General features: G+C 59.5%; 1 protein-coding gene across 1 annotated transcript; it reads left to right on the top strand.

The window, feature by feature from the left end:
- On the top strand, positions 1-26,941 carry EPHA2 (EPH receptor A2). Its single transcript, XM_077837066.1, has 16 exons — positions 1-63; positions 3,327-3,987; positions 13,159-13,314; positions 14,162-14,494; positions 15,079-15,203; positions 15,622-15,772; positions 16,227-16,326; positions 16,978-17,033; positions 17,788-17,913; positions 18,150-18,332; positions 18,912-18,973; positions 19,902-20,111; positions 21,305-21,454; positions 22,456-22,649; positions 24,000-24,155; positions 26,836-26,941. The coding sequence occupies exons 2-16, from the start codon at positions 3,348-3,350 to the stop codon at positions 26,939-26,941; spliced, it is 2,748 nt and encodes a 915-aa protein (XP_077693192.1). The 5' UTR covers positions 1-63; positions 3,327-3,347.
- The last annotated feature ends 943 nt before the right edge of the window (positions 26,942-27,884 follow it).

The following is a 27,884-nucleotide window of genomic DNA, read 5'->3' as shown; positions in this document are numbered from 1 at the left end:
CTGCTGGATTTTGCCAAAGCCCACGGGGAGCTCGGCTGGCTGACCCATCCCTATGGGAAGGGGGTAAGTCTGAATCCCTAGCGCTAGGCGGGAGCTCTCGGGGGCGGGGGGAAGGGGCTCACTCCCTAGATCCGCTCCTGATTCACCCTGAGGTTAGTGAGAGGAGAATCCGCTTCCACGTCTGTTGGGAGGCAGAGGACACAGGAGGTGTCCATGCCTCGATTGGTGACCAGACCCTCTGGGAGTAGCAGCCAGGGCTTAGGGAATTCTTTGCCTTTCCTTTCTGGATCCTGCCCACCCTCAATTAAGTTTAAATCCAGAGTAACCACTCTAGTGTAAACGACAGCAGAATCTGGCCCAGCAATGCTGGCTAGTGATGGGTGGGGAGCTTTTCAAACTCAGCCCTCTCCTCGAGAGGGAGTGCCCAGCTCTGCCATTGGAGTGGCACGTGATGTGAATTGGGTGGGCTGTACAGGGTATGTTTGCTTTGAACATAACATGGGCCCAGGGCCAAAGCACAAGTTGGAGAGCGGGGCGGTTTGTCCTTCCATAAGCAGGTTCGGTTTATTGTCCGAAGATGGGGGTTGTGATCTCGTCCGTGATCTCAGGGGGCCTGGGGAGAAGGCTGGGCAGCCCTGGGGCTTTGGGTGGTGGCTTTAAGGGCTCACCGCAGTCACTGCTTTATTGCAGCCCCTTTTTAAAGTTGATCAGGTCAGTTCAAACCAATCCGTGCGTGACTCCGGCCCTTTGAGAGCCCCTTTGCTGTGATGAGCTCAAAGCACTTTTCAGTCGGGATTAACCTCCCCGCCCCCACCCCACTTACGCTGGTGAGGTAGGTCACTGTGATTGTCCCCTTGTACAGATTGGGAAACTGAGGCACAGGGAGGGGAAGAGATGTGCTCACATCCCGAGCCAGTGGAAAAGTCAGGAATTAAATCCTGGTCCCCTGGCTCCTGGTCCCCCCGGCTCTAACCAGACTCGGTTCCCTGGCTCCTGGTCGTCCCCGCCCCAAGTTCTAACCAGACCCAGGTCCCCTGGCTTCTGTCCCCCCACTCTAACCAGCCTCAGGACCCCTGACTCCTGGGCCTCCTGCTCTAACTGCTAGACTTTCCCCTTGAACGCTGTGGCTGGAGGCTGTAATAGAGCTGGGCTGTATCGGCGTATTTGGAGAAAATCGGCTCATCACTGCCTGCTGGGAGGGGCCACGTCTGGATTCCTCCCCCTCCCCACCGAGACTTTCAGGAACTGCCTCTTCCCTGTTCTCCGGCACCCTGGCTCGGGGACTGCCCCTGCGGGAGGCGGTGGTAACCTCCTGGGGGAGGCTCTTGGTCAGAAAAGCGGGACGGGGATGGGAAGGAACCTGAATTCTTGGCCCTACAGGGGGTAGAGCTGTGCTGGGGGCCTCAGGAAAGAGCTGGGCCCTGCCCGCCGGGAGCTGTCCTGTGGGGCGGCGCATGTCCCGATGCAGGGAAGGGCACGGGGGGCATTTCTTCCAGCAAGGAGCCAAAGATCAGGCTCTGGAAGGAAGGCATGGCCTTGCTTGGCAGGTCTCTGTGGTGGAGTCTTTGGAAGCAACGTAGGCTAGAGATCAGGTAGGGTCCTATTGCTGCTCGGGGTGGAGGGCGGGGCACTGCACTTACTGACTAAGACCAGACCCCCAGTGGGAGTTATGCATCTATGAGGATCTGGGCTTGAGTGCACACAGGCAGACCAACCCTGCACCGCCCCAATGCCTTCACCCCCCATCCATTGACCCCTCCTCTATACGGCCCCAGGTCGCACATCCTGGGCCAGGCGCTGAGCTCCAGCCATCCAGCGTGCCACCACCGATGCTAGAGAGACTGCTGTGGATTTCCCTGAGGTCATTGGGATCAGAGCCTGCCCCGCCCCGTTTCCTTGATCAGGGAGCAGAGATCAAGGTGGGGGGGTTATACTCTGGGGGCCCCCGTGGCCACCCCATTACAGGGGGGATGCGGCGCATGAGGGGCTAAGCACCAGCTGCAGGGTATCAGCAGAGCTGTGTGGGGAGGCTCAAGGCCAGAATAGCAGGGGCAAGTCCGCAGTGGGGCTGCAGGAGTGAGCGGCTTCGGCACAACGGGGTGTGCGGCACCTAGGGCCAGTATTCAGGTCGGTGCCCTGGGGACGGGCCGGAGGGCGGCTGGAGCTCTCAACACACTCTGAACATTCAGTCTTGGGGGACTCTCTCCTGCGGCCCTGCCGGACTGCCAGGAAACATTCCAGCCCCTGGCTCCCCAGGGGGAGCCACATGGGGTGGGCAGGGGGCGAGGAGGCCAGGGAGTTGCTGGGTGGGATCAGATGTCCCTTGTTTGCAGCAGTGCGGAGACCCCCAGGGTGGCTGCCCTTTCCTCTTCCTCCCCCAACCCCAACCCGAGCAGCTATTTGTTTTGGTTTTTCGTGGCAGGTTTCCTATCTCCTGCCCTCCGGTGGGCCATGTCAGGAGGTTAATTGGCCAGTGTGTTCTGCCCTCCGCCCGCCCGCAGGACTGTGCTGACAAGTTAATCCCCTGGGTTTGCTAAACCTCGGTTATTTCCAAGAGCCAGGTGGAACCCGGCTGGCTCCAGCCGCAGCCCCAGCCCCGCCTCTGCCCTAGCCATGCTGACAGCCTGATCTCGCTCCCAGTGGAAAGATACTCACTGATGTCAAGGAGCGCTGGGGTCAGAGTGTCTTTGGCTGGCCAGGCTTCCCAGGAATGGGATGAGATTTAATTTAATTTCCAGCATCTGGAATAATTTGGGAGCAGCGCCCCCCCGTGGACGGGGTGAGAACTGGTCGACAGCACTGGCTCCAGCAGGGAGTGGGCAGCTTGGTCCGAGCTCTGTGTTTGCACTTTGCGGGCTTGTATTTGGCACCCAGAATCAGAGGCCCCTTAATAATGTGGGGCCTGAACCGCCACAAGCCTCAGTTTCTCCATCTGTAAAACCAAGGTTGGTCTCTTGACTTGACGAGCGCACCGGAGGGTCGAGGGTCAATATCCATCCATGGACAATGGCAGGGTGTCTGTAGGAGGACAGGCAATAGGCAGCGGAGGGGGCGGGCATGGGGCGAGCATGCTGAGACCGGGTGTAATTGCAGGGCGGTATTGGGATCAAACCGCCCGTGGCTGCCTTCAGTTGCAGGGCGGAGCCGAGGTAGGGTTCACCAGGTCCCAGCTCCCCGCTTCAGGGCATGAGCCAACCTCCAGCTGAGGGGGTCAGGAAGAAACTTAACCAGGGGCCCTGCAGGGTTTCTTGCACCTTCTTTCGACCATCCGATAGGGGAGCTGGGCTCGCAGTGCTCTCATGTAACCCCTCGTCTCCCCCGGGCAGTGGGACCTCCTCCAGAACGTCATGAATGAATCCCTCATCTACATCTACTCAGTCTGCAACGTGATGGAAGGCGACCAGGACAACTGGCTGCGGACCAACTGGATCTACCGCAGCGAGGCTGAGCGCATCTTCATCGAGCTGAAGTTCACGGTGCGGGACTGCAACAGCTTCCCGGGTGGGGCCAGCTCCTGCAAGGAGACCTTCAACCTGTACTACGCCGAGTCGGATGTGGACTATGGCACCAACTTCCAGAAGCGCCAGTTCAGGAAGATCGCCACCATTGCGCCCGACGAGATCACCGTGCGCGACGACTTCGCCTCCCGCAACGTCAAGCTCAACATGGAGGTGCGCTCAGTGGGGCCTCTGAGCCGCAAGGGCTTTTACCTGGCCTTCCAGGACATCGGGGCCTGCGTGGCCCTGCTCTCCGTCCGCATCTACTACAAGAAGTGCCCCAGCGTGCTGCAGAACATGGCGCTTTTCCCCGAGACCATCGCCGGCGCCGACTCGCAGGCGCTGGCCAAGGTCAGGGGCACGTGCGTGGAGGACGCGGTGGCCAGCGAGGAGCCCAGCATGCATTGCAACTCGGATGGGGAATGGCTGGTGCCCATCGGGCAGTGCCTGTGCCGGGCGGGCTACGAGAAAGTGGAGGAGAGCTGCAAAGGTAAGGGCGCCCGGACGGGGGTGCATGTGGGGGGGAGTGCGGGGGGGAGATCTCGTGTGTACGAGGCTGCTGGGGCTGGGGCAGCACAGGCAGGGGCTGTGCAGAACTCCCCAGGCGATACCAGTGTTATTGTGGGCTCCCACACTCAGCTCTGCTGGTGCCCCCCAGTCCCGATCTGCACCCCCCACCCCAACCCCGCTTACTATTCTCAATCCGGCTATTCCAGCCCTGAGCGCCCTCTTAGCCCCCAGATCTAATGATGCCTCTCAGTCCTGACCCCCAGCCCTGGGCCTGGGCACACACAGAGCTGACAATCAACCTCAACCCTGACCTGTGGCCACGTGATATCTCAGCCCTGGGCTCCCAACACAGCTCGGCTGATGGCCCTGAACCCTGCCCCGCAGCCCCCCTGCTCTCCCAGCCCTGGGCAAATGCTTCTATTTCCATTCATTCTCTTCTCTGCCCTGTTCCCCCTTGGGGGCGCCCCACTGGGCCGGGTCTCAAGGCTGTTTCCCTGCTCTGGGAGGGGCACCAGCAAAACGGAGAGCAGAGATCTGAGCCTCCCCGATAAAACCCTCCTAAACAATAGGCATCAGTGTTGGGAGCGGTGGGGGAGGGGGCAGGGGGTCCGGCCATGGAGCAGATGCCTGTGCTGGCCTTGCAGCTCCCTCATGACATGAGTGGTGAGGAATGCAGTGGGAGAGGAGCCGGCAGGATAAACCTCGGCAATGCAGAAAGTGGTGCTGGGGGGTGGGGGGAGCTCAGACCTTGGCAGGGTGGAATCGACCATCTTAACTCCCTCCCACACATACTTGCTGTCGACCCTCGACAGCTCGGGGGAGTCCGGGGTCACGCAGGTCAAGGAGCAGGGAAGGGTTTGATTTATGGGGATTAGCTGCAAACAAAGCAGCCACGAGACCTGGGACAGGGGGGTGGGGGTGGGGGATGGAGCCGTTCTGCGGCGGGAGGGGGCTGAAAACCCAGGCCATGTCCCGCCTGGTGCTGGGGCTGTTCTTCCTAGCCCAGCACGTCCCCCAGAGACACCCCCTGGGTGTCTATTGGCCCTGAGTGTCTTTTTGCCATACCCCCCCTGACAAGCCCAGCATGGGCAGCAGCCCGGCATGCCCCTGCCCCAGTGCCCTCCGGAGGGATCCCTGTAGGAGAGACTCCACGGCCCGTTCAGTCCTCAGCTGCCCAGCTGCTGTCAGCTCCTTGCCTTGGGCCTGAGAAATATCGGCCGCCAGGTGTGAAAGAGGAGCGGAGAACGGAGCCCTGCTCCGCCCTGGTGTCTGTGGAGGCCTGAGCCGCATCTGGGCTCTGGATTGGCCCCCCTCCCTGGATCAGGGCCTCGCCGGCCCCACAGGACGGCGGTTAAGGTGCCATGGGTGAGCCATGTCACGTCTGACAGCTGCTGTGATCCAGCTGTTCCCTTCCCCTTGGGCTGCCTGTGCCCTCGCTCCAGCACCACTGCCCGGCTCTGCGGCTCAACCCCCCGGATGGTGGGGCTCATGGGCCATGCAGGGCCTACGCCCTCTCCGCCTGCTGTGGCCGCCCGGCTCCCTCCGGCCCAGCTGGGTGGAGGATGGTGCTGAGCCCCCACATGGCCCAAGAGCCCCCTGGCCAGGCAGGGAGAGCTGGGATGGGGGGGAAGGGAGCTGCCCCCTCCCACCACAAATTGCTGAGCCCGGGGGGCTGCTAAAGGCCGTCACGTCTTAGTAAGGCCTCGGCCAGCTCTGCAGCCGACAGGAGCCTCTTGACCTCAAACCACAGGCTCCTGGGGCTCCATTTTCTCCCTAACTTCCCTTGTGCAAAGGGGGAGCTTGACAGGTCAATGCATCAGGCTCCCTCCGACACCTGCCTTGGGTCACAAGTGACTCGAGTTTGTTGGTCTCAGCCCTACTCTTGGAGGGGAAGGTGTGCTCGGGGACCTTCAGGGACAGGCCCAGGACTGTTGGAGCAGGGGTGGGGCGGGGGCGTGGGTTGGCATTGTCCTTACAGTCCCTGAGCCCAGTTAAGCTATGAATCCCTCTGTGTCTGGAGAACTTCACCCAAGGAGAGGCCAGGTGTGACTGGGAGTCTGGGGATCGGGGTGGGGGGTGTTTATGGATCTTGCTGCCTGCCTCGGAGACAAGAGGTCTCTGGCAATTACCAAGGAGGTTGAGTGGCAGCTATAAATTGCCCCAGCCTTGCGACCCTGGCGCTGGGATGGCCTGTGAGACAGCAATCTGCCTTTTCCAGGGGCTCCAGGGAAGCAGCAATAAATTGGGAAGTGCCTTTCCCCAGCTTCCAGCTCCCATCCCAGGTGCACTGTCTCCTGGCTGGGTTCCCCGGCTGCTGGGAGCAGGTGGGCTGGGATCAAGGCCTTGGGGTGCGGGGTCTGGCGTCTCTCTGGAGATTCAGCTCTTTCAGATGTTTGCCCCCGAGTCAGGAACAGAGGGTTGCATCTCTGCTTCGTACACAGGAGAATCCTAGGGCTACAATAGCAGTGGAGGGCTCAGCGTGATTGAGGGGGGCTCACAGAGCTGTGGATGGGGAGATCAGGGCTGGTATAGCAGGGGGCTGAGGGTCAGGATTGAGGGGCGCTGGCAGAACTGCCCACATGGGGCCCAGGCGTGGAATGGCAGAGTTGTGGGTGGGGAGCCCAGGGCTGGGATAGCTGTGGGCTGCGGGTCAGGATTGAAGGGTGCTGGCAGGGCTATGTGGGGAGCTCAAGGCTGGGATAGCTGGGGGCTGTGGGTTGGGATTGAGGGATGCTGGCAGGGAGCCCAAACGTGGAATGGCAGAGTTGTGTGGGGAAGCTTGTCCCACCCCTGCCTGGGCCATGCCTGGCTTAGTCCAGGGTTGTCCCAAGCCCAGTCCAACCATGTCACGGGCTGGTCAGCCGCCCCTGAGTTGTGGGGACTCTGCCCTGGAGAAGGGCATGGAGGGTCGGTCCCTGCGCTGGCCACCTGGCAGGGCCTGGGTCAAAGACCCCCGAAGTTAAAGGGAGCTTTGTGCCAACTCAGACCCTGCCTGGTGCTGAGCCAGCCATGGCTGCTGTCAGTGGGAGTGGAGGGCGCTGGGCCACAGTATTACCCTGGGATCCTCGCGATGGCCCTGGGCGCCCCCACAGCCAGCCTTGGACTGGCGAGTCCAGGGGAGAAAGCAGCCGGATAAGGGGTGATGGGAAAGCAGCAAGCTTGGGTTCATCCCCACCCCAAGTTTACCTGGGAGAGCACTGTGAGCAGAGGGGCCTTCACAACCCACACACAGAATAGGCCGTGACGGGGGCACCATCTGCTGCCAGCCCCCGCTCCCTGCAGAGCTCAGCCTTCCCGGGGGTGGAGAGGAAGGGAATGAAACAAACAGGAGATAAAGGGTTGGGGGCTGGAGAGGGAGTGGGAGGGGCCCCCTCCATTTTGTTGGGGTCAGGAATGTGACGGGAGATAATCCATGGGTTTGCATAAAGCTTCCGTTCAGTGCCGGATCTCCAGCCGGATAAGGAGCCTTCCAGCACCGTGGGCGCTCTGTGAACCGATCCCATCGCCTGATGCCGGCGGTTTTCGCGCTTTCCTCCCACCCCGGCTGGATACGTCCCGGCATTAGCGGGGCCTGGGCTCTGGCGTTGCAGGGGAAGATAGAGGGGAACCCAGCTGTGCCAGCAGCCCCTACCTGGCCTTTTCAAACCATGATCTGCTCCCTGCACTTCGCTGTTTGCCAGCGGGCCGTGATGGAGTTGGGGTCAGGGCCAACCTGGCTAGCTCGGTCTCCGGTGGACACAGCTCCACTCCAGAGTGCAGGGAAATCCGCTTGGTAAGCCTGGCCCCTTGGGGGATGGCAGCTCCCTCCTGAAATGCATAGCCTGGTGCTGCAAGGGGCAGGCTGGAATCAGCTGGCGAGGCCCTGGATTCCAGGGGGGCGTGAGCGGTGCAGCCATGTGTGTGCGTCTGAGTGACCCCGTCTCACCCTGTGCCCCCTTCGCTCAAGCTGTAGGGCCCAGGTGCAGCCCCCCGCCCCCAGGGTTCCAGTCTCGGGGGGCAGCCCTGTGTTGCCACAGGAGCACTAGGCTTGGCCCAGGATGGGGGGTGGGGGAGAAGTTCTGCCCCCTCCCCATTGAGCCCGCTTCTCTTAGAAGCACAGATCACCCCGGTGTGTAGCCATTGAGGAGGGGATCAGGGGGCAAAGGTGGATCTCAGAGGGCCTGTACTGTCCCCCCTTTCCCAAGCCAACAACCAAAGGGAAAGGGTTGTTCATACAGACTCCGCTCCCTCTCCTCAGCCCGTAGAGGGCTCTCCAGCCCCTCCCCGGTACTGCGGAGGTCACCCCAGAACTGCAGGCCGTGTACCCCCTTTCCTCAAGGCCAGGCTTGACCGTGGCGTAGGCCCAGTGCGTCACCATGGTGAACGCATCCTTGCTGCCGTCCAGTCCCCTCTGCCTCCAGCTGGTACATGAGGGGAGCAAGCGGCAGCTCCCAGGTGGGCTTCCTGGGGTGGGATGGGCCAGACCCCCCAGGGGAGCTTTCCTCAGCCAAGGACCAAACCGCCCCATGCTAACATTAGGCAGGACTCTGCTCCCTTCCACTCCTCCTCATTCTTTCTTCATCAGCTGCTCAAAGGGATATGCATAGTGCCCCCTTTCCATTCCCGGGCACGCTGAGAGAAGCTTTAGGGCAGGACCCTGCGGTGCTCCCCCCAGCAATGCACCCTCATTCATCCTGGCCCCCACCCCTCCCCCCCGGCTGAGTCTGCTTGCCCCAGTGCCTTGGTAGCCAGGTGCCAGCTGCACAGCGAGACCCAGCGGAGAGTGCCCGGGCGCCAAAGCACGTGTGCGGAGTGTAGTTGCACAAGCATTCCCCGGGGCATGTCCCGTGCCAGCCGGCCTGGCTTGCCGGTGCCACCCGCTCGAGCCCCCGACCCTTTGGCATTGACAGATGTCTTCCCTCCTCTCCTGGGCAGCTCGGTGCCTGCTTCCCCCTCCCCCATGTTCTTGTTTGTCAGCCACACTCCATCCGTCTTCCTCTCATGCCTTACTTGTGTTTTCCCCTCCCTCCCCCCAGCCCATCCGCCACCCCCATCCTCCTGGGAAAACAAGACTTGCTAAGGGTTTGCACCCCCTCCCCAGTGCAGACACTAGCTCTATGCTGGCTGAATGGAGGCATTGTGTCTGCAGGAGTGTGTGTGTGTGTGTGTGTTGGGGGTGGGGGGTATAGGGACCCCGCCTGTTGATGTTCTCCCTCATTAAATCAGACAGCCCTTTGGGACTGTGACCCATGCGGGCTGACGCCTCCCTTTGTCCCAGGCAGGCCCTGCTCTTCCTGCTGTCTCTGGTGGTGAGTCAGACGTGCTTAATTGACAGGCCCCGCAGTGGGTGTCCTTGGCCTTTTGGGGGTCCTCTGCCAGCTGCGGCGGAGCGAGTCCTGACCACGAGGCCCAGACGCGGCTCACAGAAATCCAGCGCCCAGAGCGCGGCTGCCCCTTCATTTGAGCCCAGTGGTGCAGCCTGCAGAGACTCGAGGCCACAGCGTGCAGGGCAGGATGGCTGCCCACTGGTGCAGCTCCGCTGGTATCACAGGGGAGCATGGCACGGCACGCCCTGGGCTGCCCCTTTGTTTGGTGCCAGGTGGAGCATTGCATGCTGGGACCCATAGTGTCTATGGGCCACCCCTCTGTAGGAACAATGGCAACTGGGTTCACTAGCACCTTGCCTGGGAGCCCAGGAGGCCTTCAGATGCGCAGAGCTTGGGTGACAGGGACGTAACCGTTCCACACTCCTCTCCCCTCCCACCCCCCCAACCAGCTCACAGCAGTTACCTGGGGCTCTGGGACCTGAGGAAGGCTACAGTGTTATGGGGGCTACCCAAAGGTTGGGTAGGACGGGCCCCAGCTGCTGTGGGACCATGAACCCTCAAGGAGCCTCAGTTCCTGGAGGCCCTCCATGGAAGCTCAACGGGGGGTCGTTTCTCGCATTGCGTGGCAAGTGTGAGGCCTGTCTGCGTGCTTTGCGCCCGTCACTGTCTGTCTGATTCTGCCCCCATGCCTGTAGGAGCTGAGCGCCTGCGGAGTGCCCTGGGGGCAGGGAGGGAGGGACTGGCCAGTCGGTGCCACTGGCAGGGCTGCACATCCTGGCAATGGCTCCCAACCCGACTGGCTTCCTCGCCCTCAGGGCAGGCCAGCGAGCACCTTGCTCCCCTGGCCACTTGCCACGTGCCTGTGAGCTGCCCCTGTGATCTCTCCCTGGTCGGATGGAGGCGCTTCCTGCCAAAGATGGGGGGCGGGGATGGAAAATGGAATTTGCCCTTTGTGCAGAGAGATTCTCTGAGCTCCGGGAGCAGTGCTGGAGCCTACTGGCCTCTGTGAAAGGGAGCCCAGTGAGCAGGAAACAAAGGAGTTTATCTCGGGAAATAAACACAGATATTCTTAGCCTCTCCTCCTGCTGCCAGAGTCCCACCCCCCCTCCATGAAAGCTTCACCCCCACCTTCCGTCTAGGGGATACAAAGAGGAGTCCATACCCTGTGCAGCTCACAGGGGTCTGAGTGAGTCAGACCCTGCATTCTGCATCTATCTGTCTATCTATCTATCTATCTATCTATCTATCTATCTATCTATCTATCTATCTATCTATCTCTCTCCTATGGTAGAATCTCCCTCCTTTGAAGTTTTTAAGGTCAGGCTTGACAAAGCCCTGGCTGGGATGATTTAGTTGGGGATTGGTCCTGCTTTGAGCAGGGGTGGGACTAGATGACCTCCTGAGGTCCCTTCCAACCCTGAGATTCTATGATTCTATCTATCCCCATACACTCTATCTATCTATCTATCTATCTATCTATCTATCGAATCTCAGCCATCATCAGTGTTTAATAGTTGGAAGTTAATTCCTATAAGTCTAATTGCTCCAGAGAGGCCCAGGGTCCCTCCTGCCCCCTCCCCATCCTGCCCTGCTCTGGGGAAGGAAGACAGCCTCTGGGCACCAATGAAATCCTGACAGGTTTACTGCCCTATTGTTTCAAGGTGCAGCCAAAGCCACACAGCGGGGCAAGGGGAGACCACACATGAAATAGGCAGCCTCGCTTTGGGAGAAGTGTTGTTTTTTTCTTTAACGGCCGGGAAAAGAGGCAGTCGGGAGGGGAAACTTTCCTAACATTAGGGCTGGAGGGGTACTTAGCTGCTGTGGGGGAAGGGGTTTGTGAACATCTACAACACCCCTTCGCATAACCCCCCACCACTGCGGGCACAGCACCGCTGGGCTGGCCTGCAGGCCCCTTGTTTGCTTAGCTGCCTGCAGATGGGCTCTGGGGCCAGAGCCGTCAGAGCATTTGGTCGAGATCTTTGTGCTTTTATTAAACAAACACGACAACCGAGAGGGGGGATCAGTGCCCAGCATCACTGCCCCGGGCAGAGTGGAGGAAAGGGCCTTCCTGAAAAGCCACGCCGTGTGGCTTCCGAAACCGCTTCCTCTTCGGATTGCTGGAGGAAGCAACCCTCACAGCCTGGGGCGGGGTGAAGAGGCGGAAATTGGGTTCCTGTGGAAAACCCAGATCGGATGGGGAATGAGTCAGGCTTCCCCCCACCCCTGCTACTCTCTTTGTTCAAAGACACCAAAGAAAAGAAACTAACTGAGTCTGCAAACAATCCCAACCCAACCATTGGGGCGGGGGCGGGGGGCGTTTGTGTGTGGGGTAACTTAGCCTTTTGTTGTCCCATGGGGCCCCCATCACCTTGAGATAGGGCCTTGTCTACACAGTTCTTGTGGCACTTCAACTCCGGTCTAGGTCTAGTTACAGCGGGACAACCCCCTTGTGTGCAGGCCATAATGGTAGAAAGGTGCCGTAGACTGGTATAGCTGGAGGGATGGGGAAAAGGCACACCCGTGTAAGGCACCTCTGTGCTGGTACAACTGTGTGCACACTGGGGGTTGTACTGGTGTAACCACACTGGTTAAAAGTTGCCCCTCTAACTGGCAGGGTTAAAGCGGGATAAAATCAGCATGTGGACGAGGACTGTGTTACCTCCCAAAACCGAGTGAAAATTAATTTGAGGGTCCGTATCTGCCCCTGATTCCCCCTGGCCAATTTCTGTGGTTTGTCAGCCACATTCTCCTGCATTTACACACGGTTTTCTCATCCCTGTTGCTGCGGAAACCCCCCGCCCCCCCCCCCCAGCGTTGGTGGGAGCCATAGGCTTGTTCTCTGTAGCGCGGTTATGATTGGTTGGCATTACGGTCAAGACCCCAAGCAGACAGTGGGGGCCCGTTATGATAGGTGCTGTACAAACTGCCCCGCCCCAAAGAGCTGACAGCCTAAGCGCTGTCCTCTTGTTGCATGTATCTGGATCCGTTCCTACGCTGGGGGCTGCTCTCTGAAGAGCGGGAGTCCTCACGTCAGTCAGCGGCTGCTCATTCAGGTGGGGGCCCTGAGCAGTCCCCCCTCCCGGGGTTGGCTGCAAGCCTGGAGGGGGGAAGTTTGAAGTGCCAGGTTGGGGCAGGAATGTACTGATCTTGGATTGGAAACGTGCGTGTGTCTGTTGGCCTGTCCCATTAATAATACCGGAGGAGAGGCTGGGCAGGCACGGAGGGGAAATCTCCCCCATCTGTCTTCGGTGAGCCAGACTGATGGGAGCAGGAGTTGAGGCTGCAGAGCTGCCCCGATCTCTGCGGCAAAGGGGAGATCTGCGTCTGGACGGAGGAGGTTAACACCGAAAGCTAAACCTACCCCAGGCTTCGGAAAGGCCAGCCCTGTCCCCACACCCCGGCTGGTCTCCACGCTTACATCGTGGCTCTCAGTTACTTTTAGAAAGGAAGCCCCCAATCCTGCCCCTCCTGGAAACATCCACCCCATCAACGTGCCTTGGGGGGCCAGCGTTGGAGGCTGTGCATACCCACGGTAGTGCCCCACACTGCCTCCTTCCCCCTAACTGCAACGCCACCTCCCAGCATCCTGGTTGTTAGGCCGTCCGAGGAGCTATCCCCGGGCTCTGCAGACCCACTGGTCACTGTCTCCTTTTGCAGTCCTTCCCATGTTTCCTCCATCACTTTGCATCTCCTGCTTTCTCCTGGATCCCAGGGGGTCAGGCCGGGCTCCGGGGAGGCTCCGCGAGAGCAGGATGCGTTGCCCGCTGCACATTCAGGGCTGTGAATGGTTGTTACCCCCATGAGTGTCCGCATTGCCTAACCTGTGCCTTGCTCTCCCCTCGCAGCCTGCCCTGCTGGGTTCTTCAAGCCGGACATCTCCGGTGATGCCTGCTCCAAGTGTCCCCCGCACACGCTCTCCTCTCCTGAAGGTTCCACTGAGTGCCCATGTGAGGAAGGCTATTTCCGGGCGGTAGAGGATCCAGTGTCTTTTCCCTGCACCCGTGAGTATGAGACCTTGCTGTGGTGACAAACCTCCGCTGTTATCACCCGCGTTCCCATCCCAGCTGCCCCTGGGACAGGTCAGAGCCTGCTCCATTTTCCCGACCTGTAATAGTAACCCTCAGCTCATCTAGACCTGTACTGACCCCTGAGGATCTCAGGGCGTTTTGTGAGTATTTGTGCTTTCAGCGTGGGAGGTAAGTAAGGGCTCCTCCATGTTTTATAAGTGGAGAAACTGAGGCACAGAGCAGTCAAGTGACTTGCCCATTGTCACACAGTGAGCCAGTGGCAGAGCTGGGACTAGAACCCAGGAGTCCTGCCTCCCAGTCCCCAGCTCTGAGAACCAGACTGCCCTGCAACTCTTTCCAGTAGCCCACGTAAAGCTCCTCCCCCTCATCCTTATGAGGCTGTGAATCGTCAGGCTGGCTATGAGACAGCCCAGTCTAGACCCTTGGATCACCTCAGCCCAGTGAGCACCACCCCCTGAGAGCTGGGATGAACTCAGTCTCATTGCCTGCCATGGGAACACCCCAAATGACAGGAAGTCCTGCCCCTCATGCTCAGTGAAACATCCCGCTCCTTTGGGGGCGGCACTTCTGGTAGTGACATCATTCAAATAGCGAATATATTGGTGGGGGCAGCCACGGGGGATGGATCTGGCTGCTCTTCCCCAGGGGGGGATGGGGCATGTCGGTTGGGTCTCCCTCCTCCAGTTCCAGAAGTTCCAAGCTTGTCACTCCAGCTCCTCTCTGCTCTGGGAGCCATGTGCTCTCTTTACCCTGCCCCCAAAAGGAAATGCCCTTGGCACCATCACCCATGGCACTATGACCTTTCCCCTCCCCCATCCAGGTCCCCCTTCCGCCCCCCACAATGTCATGGCCATCGGCTTGGGTGCCAAGGTGCAGCTGCGCTGGTCCCCGCCCCGCGACACGGGGGGCCGTAAGGACGTCACCTACAGTGTCACTTGTGAGCAGTGCTCGCCGGAGTCGAGGGACTGTCGGCCCTGTGACAACAGCATCCGCTACTCGGACCAGCCCCAGGGGCTGACCAGGACGTCTCTGACTGTCAGCGACCTGGAGCCACATGTTAATTACACCTTCACGGTAGAGGCCAGGAACGGGGTGTCCGCCTACGGCACCAGCCACAGCTATGGCAGTGCGAGCATCAGCGTCAACCAGACAGGTAAGGGGCGGTCAGGATGTATAACTGGTGGGCTTGTATCAACATGCCTGTTACATTTGGCTGGGGAGGTGGGATTTATATACAGATGAGGGATAGCTCAGTGGTTTCTGCATTGGCCTGTTAAACCCAGGGTTGTGAGTTCAATTCTTGAGGGGGCCGTTTGGGGATCTGGGGCAAAAATTGGGGATTGGTCCTGCTTTGAGCAGGGGGTTGGACTAGATGACCTCCTGAAGTCCCTTCCAACCCTGATATTCTATGATCCTATGAGGGAGGTGCTATCCTCCCTCCCTCAGCCAGGTATGGGGTTTGGTGGGGCTCGGCAGGCATCAGAGAAGGGGTGAGATCGGGTGCGGTAAAGCAGCTGAAGTCACCAGTGCAGCAGAGGAGACCATCTGCTGGTGAGTATGGTAAAGCAGAAGGACTTGTGCATAGTTAGATGTTTGGACCGGCCATGCCTGTGTATGGGCAGCTCTGCCAAAGCCTCGGGGGCTGCTGGGCCCCACATCCTTCCACCCAATGATTGAGGTGATGGTTTCACGCCTCGTAGCACCCACCTGACTGTCGCCTTCTTCTCCACTGGCCAGAGCCTCCCCGGGTGACATCGGTGAATTTGGACAGCCAGACTGAAACCAGCCTGAGCATCTCCTGGACCGTCCAGCCCCGGCAGCAGAGCCGCGTCTGGAAGTATGAGGTCACCTACAGCAAGAAGGTAGCGCTGGCCATTCACTTTCCGAGCTAGTCACGCCCCTCTGGGCTTAGAGGGCAGGGAGGGAAAGGAGAGGGGCCCACAGCTTCCTCGTGGATCTGCCCATAGAGCCAGTTGGAAGGGGAGGTCCTGGCTCGGATGCACAAGCCACAGCCTAAATCAAGCTGTTGGAGTGGCCCCCAGGAATACTCAGAGGGACATCAGGTCACTGGGGGTGCCTGGTAGTGAAGCCAGATTGTCCTTACTGGCTTGGCCTCAGCCACTGATCCTTGAGCCAGGATGATGCTGTCACTGGCTCGCCCCTCTCCCATCCCGGGCTGCCAGCAGGGCCCAGTCTGCACATGCTGGGTTCTGAGGCACTGCCTGGTCCCGCGAGGCTGCTGATCTTTGTGGTGGGGGTTGTGTGTTTTGCTTTCTGAAGATGGATGAGAACAGCTACTCGGTCCTGCGCTCTGAAGGGAACTCGGTGACCCTCTCCAAGCTCACACCGGGCACCAAGTACTTGGTGCGGGTCCAGGCCCTGACACAAGAAGGCCAGGGGACCTACAGCATGGAGTATGAGTTTGAGACGCGTGCTGAGGGTGAGTATGTGAGGGAACGGCAGATCCCACTGTTACTACCTCCATTTCCCCAGCTGGGGAAACTGAGGCACGGGGAAGAGAAGTGACTTGCCCCTGGCCACGCAGCAAGTCGATGGCAGAGTCTGTGGGACTAGAACTCAGGTGTCCTGTCTCTGAGTTCCCAGCTCTGATCACTTGCCACACGTGGCTTCCAACTCCTTGTGCCCCACCTTCGAAACGTACCGACACTCAGTGCAGGACAGAGATCAGAATGAAGGGAGCCAAGAGCGACAGAGGGAGCGAGTGCTCACTCTGCCTGGACATAGCTAAATCTCAGTAGCCGAGGGACTCCTCTCCCGCCACCCTTGGAGAGGCCTGGGCAGAGCCCGGCCAGTAAGGAGCCATGCTGGGAATGTGGGGTTAGTTTCCCAGTGGCTTCCTTCACCGTCTTTCCTTCCTCCTGCAGGCTCCGAGGGCATGAACACGGCGGCCATGGTCGGCGGCTCTATCTCCGGGATCATTTTGATACTGGCCTTGGTAGCTGTCGTCCTCTACCTTCACCGAAGGTATTTGCATTTCCCCCCCCTTTGTCATTAGAGCATCCATAGCCCAGGAGTGGCTGCCTGTCCCTTCCCCATTGGACCTCCCTTCCCTCACAGACGCTGCACCCACTGGCCTGGAGCTGCGGAGGGGGCAGTTTTGGGGCAGCTAACCTGAGCCTTGCTGCCAGCCCAGGCGTTAGTTACCCCGTGATTCCCCGCTGCTGACCTGGCGTCGTCCGCTGAGACGTACCTGGGCAGGGCTGGGTCCAGCTTAGGCTGTGTAAGAGCAACCAACATGTTTGCTTAAGAGTCTGACTTTTTGCAACCCAGACATCATGGCAGGAGAGCCCGGATGTGAAACTGACCAGAGACAGAAGTGAAACAGACTAGTCTGTTCCCACTAGGCCCTCAGGTCCTTACTCACTGGTTACCCAGCCTGGGTGTCACTGGGAGCTTTGCCCAAGGAAGGGCTGAAGGCAGGACTCCCCAGGATCTGGTCCCATATTAAGAGTCAGGGCGGGCGGCTGGATCAATCTGGGGTCTCTTCAAGACAGCAAAGAAGGATGTGGGGGAGATGAGCTTGTCTGGTATGTTCTCTCATGGGGGGACTGCTGGTCATCTGATTCAGGATGCAGTGGGGAACATCTCCAGGCCTAACCCTCCTTGTTGTTGTAGGAGAAGGCGCTCACGGACCCGTCAGTCGTCCGAGGACGTTTACTTCTCCAAGTCTGGTGAGTGAGAGACTCCAGCGGCAGCTGGGTTGGATCCACGCCATGGAGTCTGCTCCCGGGGGCTGGCAGGGAGCATGTGCCCCTTAGAGACGAGTGTGGCAGATCCCAACTCTATGCTCAGCTAGCTCCGCCAGCTGGGGCAGGGAGGGTGGAGACAGGGCCCCTGCACCCCATGGAGGCTTACCCCACAAGGTGGTGCTTACCCCACAAGGCGGTGAGCAGACCCAGGCTTACCCCACAAGGCGGTGAGCAGACCCAGCGCAGTCCGTGTCTTTCCTCATCTGCCCATGCAGGGGGTGGGCAGAATGTGGCCCTACAAGCCCCGGCCCCCTGTGAGAGGCCTGCTGGCCCCACAGCCAGCTGCTGAAGAAAGGCCCTAGTGTGAGTCCCCGGTGGTGTCCATGCAGGGTGTAGCTCGGCTGCACTGTCTGTGCTGTGGCCTCTCGAGCCACCTCGAGAGCGGGGCCCTTGGAGCCCTGGGGCTACAGCCAATCCCAGTGAGTGAACAGGAACCCGCAGTGTGACCCGTAAATATCTGTGCAGGCTCAAGGGAGACTCTGCCAGCCTGACGTCGGTGGAGCCCCTGTCTGCAGCAGAGGGAGGAAACGGGTGTTGGGCTGCGGAGGCCGGGACGGCTGGGCTTCCAACGGCCATGAGTTGAACTGTACTTTCAGTAGGATGAGATCTCGCTGGGGTCCTGAGCCCCAGCCTCATGCCTGCTTCCATGTGTCCCCTCCCTCCCTCCGCCCCACAGAACAGCTGAAGCCCCTGAAGACCTACGTGGACCCTCACACCTACGAAGACCCCAACCAAGCAGTGCTGAAATTTACAACCGAGATTCACCCCTCGTGCATCACCCGGCAGAAGGTGATCGGTGCAGGTAGGTTGCTCCCTCTTTCTGCTGCAAGCGGCTGGTGCAGGTGGGGCCCGCCTTCCTCAAGCAGGCTGTGATTGGTGTAGGAGGGATATGGCCTCCTGGTGCAGCCAGTAGTTGAAGGGGTTTTCCCATCACAGAAGAGGCAGACGGGCATTTCCTTTGCGTTCCCCAGCAGTGGACATGCCCAGGTCTGCAGTAGCCTCAGGAAGATCACCCGCTTCCTCCTTTCCTCCTGCCAGGCGAATTCGGGGAAGTTTACAAGGGGACACTGAAACACGGGAAGAAGGACGTCCCGGTGGCAATCAAGACCCTGAAGGTTGGCTACACAGAGAAGCAGCGCATCGACTTCCTGAGCGAGGCCAGTATCATGGGCCAGTTCTGTCATCACAACATCATCCGGCTGGAGGGCGTCGTTTCCAAGTGTAAGCACCCCCCGATCCTGTATGCCCCCCATGACCCCTTCTCACCTGAGGGATCCCTGGGTGACAGCCAGTAGTTTTCCTGCCAAGAGCACTGATTTAGCTTCAAAAATGGCAAGGTTTGTGCTGGGGCGACTCGTGGAAAGTCGCTGTTCTGAAAACCAGCTTCAAAAAATCCCCTCGCCCCTCACTGCAGGACTTTGAGCAGGATCATTCCTACCGAAAGGTACCCGAATCCTGGGGTTGCACAAGAACAGCTGCTTGAAGCAGAATGTGGTGGCCAGCTTGGCTACTAGCCACACTACAGTGGACCCCTCCCACAAGCATGACCCTTTCCCAGTCATGTTCCCTGCCATGTGCCCATCAGCGCAGATGACGCCCACGCTCAGCGGAATCTTGATCACCTTATCTGGGCTTCTTCTCCTGGGAGGCTGATCCAGCCACCCCTCCGCCCCATGACCAGCACCCGGCTCCCCTTCCTGCTTTGTGTGCACAAACGCCCACGGGCTGTCACCAGGCGTGCTGGGGCCTGGGGGAGGGAGCTCTGCCAGGACTTCTCGTGATTTGCCCTTTTCTTTTCAGACAAACCTTTCATGATCATCACTGAATACATGGAGAACGGAGCCCTGGACAAGTTCCTGCGGGTAGGTGTTGTGGTTCCTCGCTCATGAACAGAGAGTGGAGAAGCACAATTCAGTCCTAGCTAGACCCACTCATTTTTAAAGGGATGCTGTCGAGAACTGAAGGCCACACCCTCGGATTTCGGTTTTGTCAGATAACAAGGAAGAGAATCATCAAGATTTACCAGTCAGGGTGAACTTCTGCCTTAGTTATTTGCTTTTTCAGTTTTTCAGGTGTAAGCATGTGGGCTGATGAGAGTCTATGAAACTCTCCCCTACAGCCTTTGCATCCCGGGCATCTCCACCCTGGGCTAGTGCATTCCAGATGGGAGGTGAAACCGACGAAACTGAGCAGCCCCCGTCCCATGTCTGGAGTTGAGCAAAATGCAAAATTAAACGAGCTGCATCAGTGATGCAAAGTCCACTGGGTTGTCAGAATGCTCCTGATCTGAATCATGTGAGCGGGAATACAAGGCAGGGAATTGGCTCTTTAAATGTCTGCTTTTCCTACCACCACTTAATAAGAAAAAGAGCCGGACTGTCTAACCCAGTGCTCTTCAATATTTTTTGCTCAGCAACCCACAAACCACCATATCCCACAATCCTTTGCAGGTGCAGGGAAAGGACAGTCAAGCCCGTAGATTTACATGCAGTGTGCTGTAGGGGAGCCAAGCCCATAACTCCTGGGGTTCCACATGGGGTTAAAGACCCTCCCAGCCCTTCCTTTGGGTTTGGATTCGTGTCCCCCTCATTGTTCTGTGCACTGATGGGCAGCCACCCTCCACCCCAGAGGTGGCTGCATTCTGGCTGCATGGCATAGATATAGTTTGTGGCATGCTCTGGGTTCAAGGAGCCATGTAAACGCGAGATGGTGATAGGAGCACAGTGCCTGCGGGGAAAGTGATTGGCTTAACTCCCTGCCGTCCTGAGCACATCTCTTCTCGTCATGCAGGAGAAGGACGGTGAGTTCTGCATGATCCAGCTAGTGGGCATGCTGCGGGGCATCGCTGCGGGCATGAAGTACCTTGCCAGCATGAACTACGTACACCGGGACCTGGCTGCCCGCAACATCCTCGTCAACAGCCAGCTGGTCTGCAAGGTGTCCGACTTCGGCCTATCCCGCGTCCTGGAGGATGATCCCGAGGCCACGTACACCACCAGCGTAAGTGCTGTCGACTGCACTACCCTGCTCCCCTGGGGTCATTGGGTGTCTTCTGTGGTTGGGAGACTGAGTCCCCCTGCTATTCTGGGGCATAAGGCCCCCAACATCTCTGGCTACATAGCTCTGTCAAAGCCCCTCAATCCCAGCCCGCAGCCCCTCCTGCTATTCCAGCCCTGCTCCCTGATTTAGGTCCACGGATGCCCCTGTATCCCAACCTGCAGCCCCTCCTGCTAATCCAGTCTTCAGGCCCCCCCAGCCAGCTCCCCTGATACAGCCCTTGCTTAGGCTTGCAAGAGAGTGGGAGAGAGGACAGGTAACACCAGACAGGATCCAAGAATTGGCAGCCGCAGTAAATCAGAATTCAAGTGTAAGGGTCCCTCGAGCTGGGGCAGACACAGCAGGGTTGACGATGGGACACGGGGCACAAAGTGAGGTTGGAGCCAGCACCATTGCGGCAGATCCAGGCCTGACTGTTCCTGGTGCTAGCGGGAGTTTGGAGAACGCCCCTGCTGCTCCCACTGCCCTTACAGTGCTCCCCTTGGCCAAGAGGAGTTTGTTCTGTCTCTCCCAGGGAACAAGCCCCAGCTGGTGGACACAGGGGAACGCAGATGACTCCCCCCTTCCCCCCTGGGGCATGGGCTGATCCCACCCCATTCTCAGGATGGCGAAGGGCAGTAGAAGAGTCCCCAAGATCACGAAGGGAGCCCCCCTGGAAATCTGCTCCCTCAGCCACGGTGGGTGGACAAACCCCTGGGCTGGGGGCAGCTGAGCTCCTTCCGGCATGGAGGGACTGCAGCCGGGGCCTGTGCCTGCCTCTCTTTGTTGGCGAAGGACCTACGCTAAGTGGGCATGTTGGCTGGGGCTGATGGGATGTCAGAGAAACTCTTTCTCCCCACACCCAGCAAGGATCACGTTTCCACCCGCACTAGAATCCTGCAGCGCATCAGTTACAGTCGGTCCCCGTGGGGCTGCGTGGCCATGAGAGCCCGCCTGGCTCCTTGAGCCTGAGCCCAGCTTGGTCTGGGCCCTGCTGGTGCGGCCCCCCGCGTAGCCCTCTCTGGGTCCAGCAAGCTCCGGCATGCCCAGTCGTGGGCACAGGAGGAAGCCCTGTGGGTTGCACCCTCCCTCGGTATAAGTCAGGGATGGAGCAGGCAGGCAGCAGTGTCAATCCCTGGGCTGTGTGGTTCTCGCAGGGCGGCAAGATCCCCATCCGCTGGACGGCCCCGGAAGCCATCTCCTACCGGAAGTTCACCTCGGCCAGCGACGTGTGGAGCTACGGCATCGTCATGTGGGAGGTGATGTCCTACGGCGAGCGGCCCTACTGGGAGCTCTCCAACCATGAGGTGAGCACAGCCGGCGGGGGATGGGGGCAGAGCCGGCCTGTCTGTCTGAATGGCCCTATGGGGATGGACAGCTAGGCTCCTGCTGGGAATGGCTGCTGCATGTCCGTAGAGTGGGGATCCGGCCCCACGCACCAGCTATTCGCTGTGCCCACTGCCCTGGCACTGACAACACAATGGTCGGCATCTGGGGGGAGGATAAAAGTGTCTGTCTGTCCATGTCTCTCCACCCATCCATCACCTGTCTTGAAGGGCTTGGATATCCGAGAGGCCTGGATGGAGGCACGGGGAGGGGCTAGGGACCAGACTCCAGCCTGGCTTGTTTGTCCAATGCTGCCCCATCTGATGGTCCTTTTTGGCCCATGTGAAATGCACTGGGGGGTCCAGACTTCCGGGGACAGATGCCCACAGGACAAAGCCCACCGCTGTGGCCGGCAATAACAGCTGCAGGGCCAGGGAGCAAATGGGCCATGAAGACGGAGCTCCTCCTTTGGGCTGAGCAGGGGACACACCACAAGGCACCGCGGGGGAAGCCTGCAAGGCTGTTAGCCTGGCAGCACCATGGTGCTGCCTCCTTGGGCATCTGGAATGGGTGTGGTTAACATGGCAAGGGGCTTTCCTGAGCCCCACAACGGGCAGCATGAGGCCCCGCCTTACTCAGCCTGGTGTATGCTCCAGGCACAACTTGGGTTGCTCAGCGGGTGATGAACAAGGCGCTCTGACCACCTGTGGGGCTCTCTGGGATGGTCTGAGCCATGTGTCCATTCTCAAAGCAAGAGACAAGGAGACGCTCCCTGTCCAGCCAGGGATTTATGGGAGAGCTCCCCGCCTGCCTGCCCCACATGCCTCCGGGCAGCTCTCCGCAGCACCAGGCTGGGAGGCCACCCCCTTGACTGCAACGAATGGCACAGAGCTAGCTGCGTTCGCCTTGCCAGCACGTGAGAGGTGAGTGCCTCTGATCTGCAGGCCACGTCTCTCACCCTCCGTGCGCCTTCCCTTGGCAGGTCATGAAAGCCATCAACGAAGGCTTCCGGCTGCCAGCCCCCATGGAGTGCCCTTCCGCCATCTACCAGCTGATGATGCAGTGCTGGCAGCAGGAGAGGAGCCGCCGGCCCAAGTTCAACGACATCGTCAGCATCCTTGACAAGCTCATCCGGGCCCCCGAGTCGCTCAAGACCATGGCGGACTTCGACCCTCGGTAGGCAGCTGGCCACCAGCCCTCTCCAAATGCCCCCTGTCCGGAGCTCACCCACCGGGCCCTGGGCCCTGCTCAGCCAGAGCTTGCTCTGGGTGGAGGGTGGGGTTCGCAAACCCAGGGCAGCAGGAGGCAGCTGGTCCGAGCCGCCTCTGCTTCCTGAGGACAAGACACTGAGCCATGTACAGCTGGCACCATCGAATAAGGGCCTGGCAGCAGGGGCTCAGGCCGGGCTGGTCCCAGAGGAGGCAGGGCAGCCAACCAGGCAACGCGGGCGATAGGGGAGGGTGTTTCTGCAGGGTCCTGGCCTGCAGAGGGTGGGAACCGCAACAGGAGCTGTGAAAGCAAGCGAGGGCTGGGTGCAGCGAGCCAGTGTCCCTGAGCGCTTTGTGGCACTGGCAGGAGGCTGCTGCAGGGAGGTGAAGACCTGTGCGCCTCGGGGTCGGGGAATTCCAGGTGGTGCTAATGGGACGGGCTGCCAACTGGCTGGTGCCCGGGGGCAGGGCTCGGACCAAGTGTAGGGGACGCAGGGCCAAACCCAGGCCTCGAGCCAACAGGGCCATGCCAAGGCTGAACCAGTGCAGGCCATGGGGCAGCAGATGTGGGACGCCTGGAGCACAGACTGGCAGGGGTGGGAACCCTCTCACTGCAGCGTGCAGGCAGCCAGGGCTCTCCCTCGGCTTCTGTCCCCCATCGCGTCCCCCAGGGATCCCCTTGAAGCCAAGCTCCTGTGAAAGCTGTGAAGCAGCTGGGCCCAGCGAGCCCCCACCAGACTAACAACGAGCAGTAGTTAAAAAGCATTTAGCACTGACTCAGCCCTTTACAGACATGCTGCAATTAAGCCTCCCAGCCACCCTGCCCCATGGAGCGGGAATTTGTTACCCCCACCTTCCTCTGACAGATGGGGAAACTGAGGCACGGCTCAAGCTCTTTATCCATGGTCACCCAGCAAGCTGGTGGCAGTGCTGGGTTGGAACGTCAGGGATCCCGGCTCCCGGCCCTGTGCTCAGTCCATCAGCGCATGCCATCCGCTCTCCAGCCCTGACACGTCTGTAGCTCAGCACCTCCTCCCATGGGGTTTGACGCCTTTGAGATGAAAGGGAGGCGTGGCGGGGACGTGGAAGCATGCCCCTACCTTGAGGATGGGAGGTGTGAATTTCCCTGCAGTTCAGGGGATGGGGGATGGGGGTGCTTTACCCATGTGGCTCATGGAGGAAGGAGGAGTGACCTGTTGGGTACCTGCCCCCATGTCTTGCTCCCCTTGGTCTAACTGCCCTGGGTGTTGGGCAGAGGAATCCATCCCTGCCCAGGGGAGATGGGACGCTAACGTGTGGGGGCTTTGTGTCCTTGCAGGGTGTCCATCCGCCTGCCCAGCACCAGCGGCTCGGAGGGCCTTCCCTTCAGGACAGTCTCTGAGTGGCTGGACTCCATCAAAATGAACCAGTACACGGAGAACTTCCTGTCGTGCGGCTACAACGCCATCGAGAAAGTGGTGCAGATGAGCAACGAGTGAGTCACACTCCCCCCTCTGCTGCCTTTGTCTCACGTCTCTCTGAGGGCTTCCAGGGCAGGGCCCCGTGCGGATCTGATTGCTCACCACAGGCCCAGTCCTTCACTGCGGGCAGGCTCTGGCTCCGCAGGCAGATGCGTGCACCAGCTTCCCACACTGGCTGCTTCGTGTCTTGCCAGGGCGAGTGGGTCCTGGGCATTCCAGCACTGGCCAGGTTAGACGGGCTGCAGCAGCCACCGACCGCGAGCCGGATTGTCTCTGCCTGTGGCACTCGGAAAGGAGCCAGATCACCTGGCTCTTAAAGCCCCGTCAGTCTGATCCTTGCCAGCCACCGGGACTGAGCCCTGGGTGTGGGGGAGAGAGCTCTGATCCAGGGGCAACACTGGGCCTGGCTCCAGAGTCCCCCTTGTGCTGGTACGTAGGGCTGTCAGGCTGATGCCCGCTGAGCTGCTCTTCTTCTCTCCAGGGCCGAGCTGTCCCTGTTCCCCTGGTGAAACCTCTGGTTCCCTGCCAGTGTCGTTCTCCTGCTCTTGTCGCCGTCTGGCATTACCTCCCCCACCCGTACCTGTTTTCTGCCCAAGGAGGGCAGGATCCCATCAGCTGTCCCTGAGAGAGAGTGGGGGAAACCTGCTAGCTCCCCACCCCCCAGAGTTTCACCTTTCTCCAGCACTCCCAGCTCCAGCTGGCCCCAGAAGAGGGGGGCCGGGCCCGGAAGGCTGAGCCCAGAGCTGCTGCATGCACTGCACTTTGCTAACTGCTGCCCCCTCCCCTCTCTGCATTGCCCCCGTCCCCGGCTGGGCCAGGGGCCGACGCGGGGAAATGGAGCCTCCCTTCGGGCTCTCTCTTTCCTTAGAGCTGCTGGTCTGGGCTCAGTTTTGCCCCTCTGCCTTCCCTGCTCCCAACCCCCGCAGTGGTTCCTGGCAGAGCCACGGGAAGCCGTGTCCTTCTCCGTGCTGGGACCCTGCTCAGAGTCACCCAGGAGGGAGAAGCGCTGTCATCTCCCCCCTGTTCTCCCCCAGGCACTCTTGGAAGGAGGGGAGGGACCCTCTTTTCCTTCCCTCCCCCCTCCAAATCCTCATCCCCCAGGAAATAACAACACCCCAAGCCCTGTAGATTAAATATAGCCTGTGTGAACAGCAGGGCTGGCTGGCTGCTGGACCAGGCTGGGAATGTTTTCTGTATGCCCCAGGGACAGAGATGGGGGAGAGCATCCGGGGATAGCTGCAGAACATCACGTTCCCTAAACAAAGCTGGCTCAGCTTGGCCCAAGGGGATTCTCTGCCGCCCAGCCTGGGGAGCCTCTGCCTGCAGTGCGTTTGCTCTAAATGCAGGGGAGGCAGTGTGGCCTAGTGGCTAGGGCACTAGATTAGCACTCAGAAGACCTGGGCTCTATTCCCAGTTCTGCCACCAACCTGCTGGGCAAGTCACCCCCCTCTCCCACCCCAATGACTCAGTTTCCCTTTCTACCCTAAGCTGTTCAGGGCAAGGGCTGAGTCTGGGGCTGGATTTCTGTTGGGGCCTCTCGGTGTTCCTGGGCTGCCAGCAAGGCTGGGGGAGTTTACCCATCTTCTGGAGCTGGCTGTTTCCAAGGCTGGAAGGCAGACTAGCTGGACTGCTGGCCTGTTCCTCTATGTTTGTAGGGAGGCAGCATTGTCTAGTGGCTAGAGCATAGCACTGGGCAGGAGGCATGTTGGATCTGGTTCCTGGCTCCGCCATGCCTGTGACCTTTGGCAAAACCACACCCACCTACCTGAGTTCCCCAATGATGACAAAGCTCACTTTGTGAAGGGCCTGGAGACATGCTGCAGAGCCCAACGAGACTAATTGCCCTTGTTAATTACCTGTGGAGGTGTGTGGAGCTGCTTGTTTTCTCCGCTGGCCTTGCCCTAGCCCACAAGGTGGTTCAGCGATGTCTCAAGAGGTGCTGCCGATCTGAGCACGCACCCTGTAATTAACTGGCTTTACAGGGAAACAAGGGAGAGGCTCATTAACAGGCAGGCTGGTCTGCCCTCCCCTTATTGTTCAAGCGCTGGGGCTGCCAAAAGGAAGCAGTGTCAGGATAGGGCATGAGAAAGAGTCTCCCAGCTCCAGCTGGGAACACAGGGCCTCCCCCAGAGCCCACTGGAGCCTGGGAGTCTTTCCTTCGGCTTCACTAGCTTTGGATTGGGCCATCGGCAGTTGTCCGCAGGGAAGGATCAGGCTGGGTCGAGGGGGAAGGAGAAGACGAGAGAGGAACGGGGATGAAGATAGGGCAGGGGGAGATCGTGAGGAGGCAGGAGAGGACACCAGTCCTCAGTGGTGGTCACAAGAGGTGCAGGTGGCTCCTTGGTCCTGAAGCCAGTTCAACACCATCAGCTGCGTAGTTTAGGGCAGCCTCAAGGCTGCTCTCAGCTCTGCCAGCTGGCTGTGACCCTGGGGGGCTAATGACTAGACAGGGATGGCAGGGGCACAGGCGCACTCCAACCATGCCCCCTTTCCCTGGCCATGCCCCACACGCTCGGGCTGCTAGGCCAACTTTCATGGCCGCTTGGTAAATGTGAGATGAGTCCTTCTCCCCTTGGGGATAGCAGGTCAAACCAGCTTGGACCGGAAGGCCGTCCCTTGCCCACTCCTGGCATTCATGCATCATGGTAGCAGCTGGGCCCGGCTGACATTCCCCTTTGCCTTTTTGTTTCCCAGCGACATTAAGAAAATCGGGGTGCGCCTGCCGGGTCACCAGAAACGCATCGCCTACAGCCTGCTGGGGCTGAAGGAGCAAGTGAGCACAGTTGGCATCCCTATCTGAGCAGAAGCCAGCCCCAGCCCAGGCCGCTTCGCCACCTGTTGGAGAAGGAATCGCTACGGGAGAGAAAGCGACACTCAGCAGCTGGGCAAACTGGGAAATACTTGAAGTGGAGAATTGAAGTGCGCTTGGCATCGTTCCCCAGCCAAGAGCCTCTGAGGACACTGACCGCCTGGATGGCAGTGCCCAGAGCAGAGTCAGCCAGTCTCTCATGCCATTAGTATTGGGTGATCTCTAGCGTGCCTAGACACTGCAACCGCTGCTTTGCAATGTTAGCCGGCTCCAGGGGGAGGCGCTAGGCCCAGCCTGTTCTGAAGGAATGCCCTCCTTGGGTTTGGCCAGGGCACCAGCTGCCATCCTTGGAAGGTGCTCCAGCTGCCTTGCGGGCAGCCTCGTGGCTGGATGTCAGGCAGGTTCTGTGCTTGCTGAGGTGGCCCGTGGCGAACTCTTCCTCCACCTGCTGCTTGCACAGAGCTGGCCAAAGCAGAGCGGGGCTCATCGGGCTTGTCTTTTGTTCCCTGCTTTGCTGACCCTCTCCTGACTGGCGGGAGTGTGTGGATTTTCCAGAATGGCCTCCATTTCTAAGCAGAGGGTAGGCCGGGACTTTGCTGTGACAAAGCAACATTGATTTTTCCTTTGCTCTTTATAAGAGGATGAAGATTAAATAAAATGATAAATGATAACGTTTAAACTTCAAAACAACCAACTTTCCAGGTGCAGGGAACCTGCATCTTGGCCAGGCTGAACCAAAGCCTGACTTAATCTATTTCCTTGCTCATTTCCTTTCACCGGGCACCGATACGCTGCTCCCGTGTGTTTGCTTTTTAAGCAACTGGCTGTATCAAGGAACTTTTGCTCAGTAGTTTTATTCTCCTGTCTGTACCACAAGAGAAGGGCAGATGCCAGTGCCTTAAATTTGACATTGCTCTGGTAGCAAGTGAAGCAG

Source organism: Eretmochelys imbricata, chromosome 18, assembly GCF_965152235.1.
Source record: "Eretmochelys imbricata isolate rEreImb1 chromosome 18, rEreImb1.hap1, whole genome shotgun sequence".
In the NCBI taxonomy this organism is placed as follows: domain Eukaryota; kingdom Metazoa; phylum Chordata; order Testudines; family Cheloniidae; genus Eretmochelys; species Eretmochelys imbricata.
This window is presented reverse-complemented; position numbering and strand designations above follow the sequence as displayed.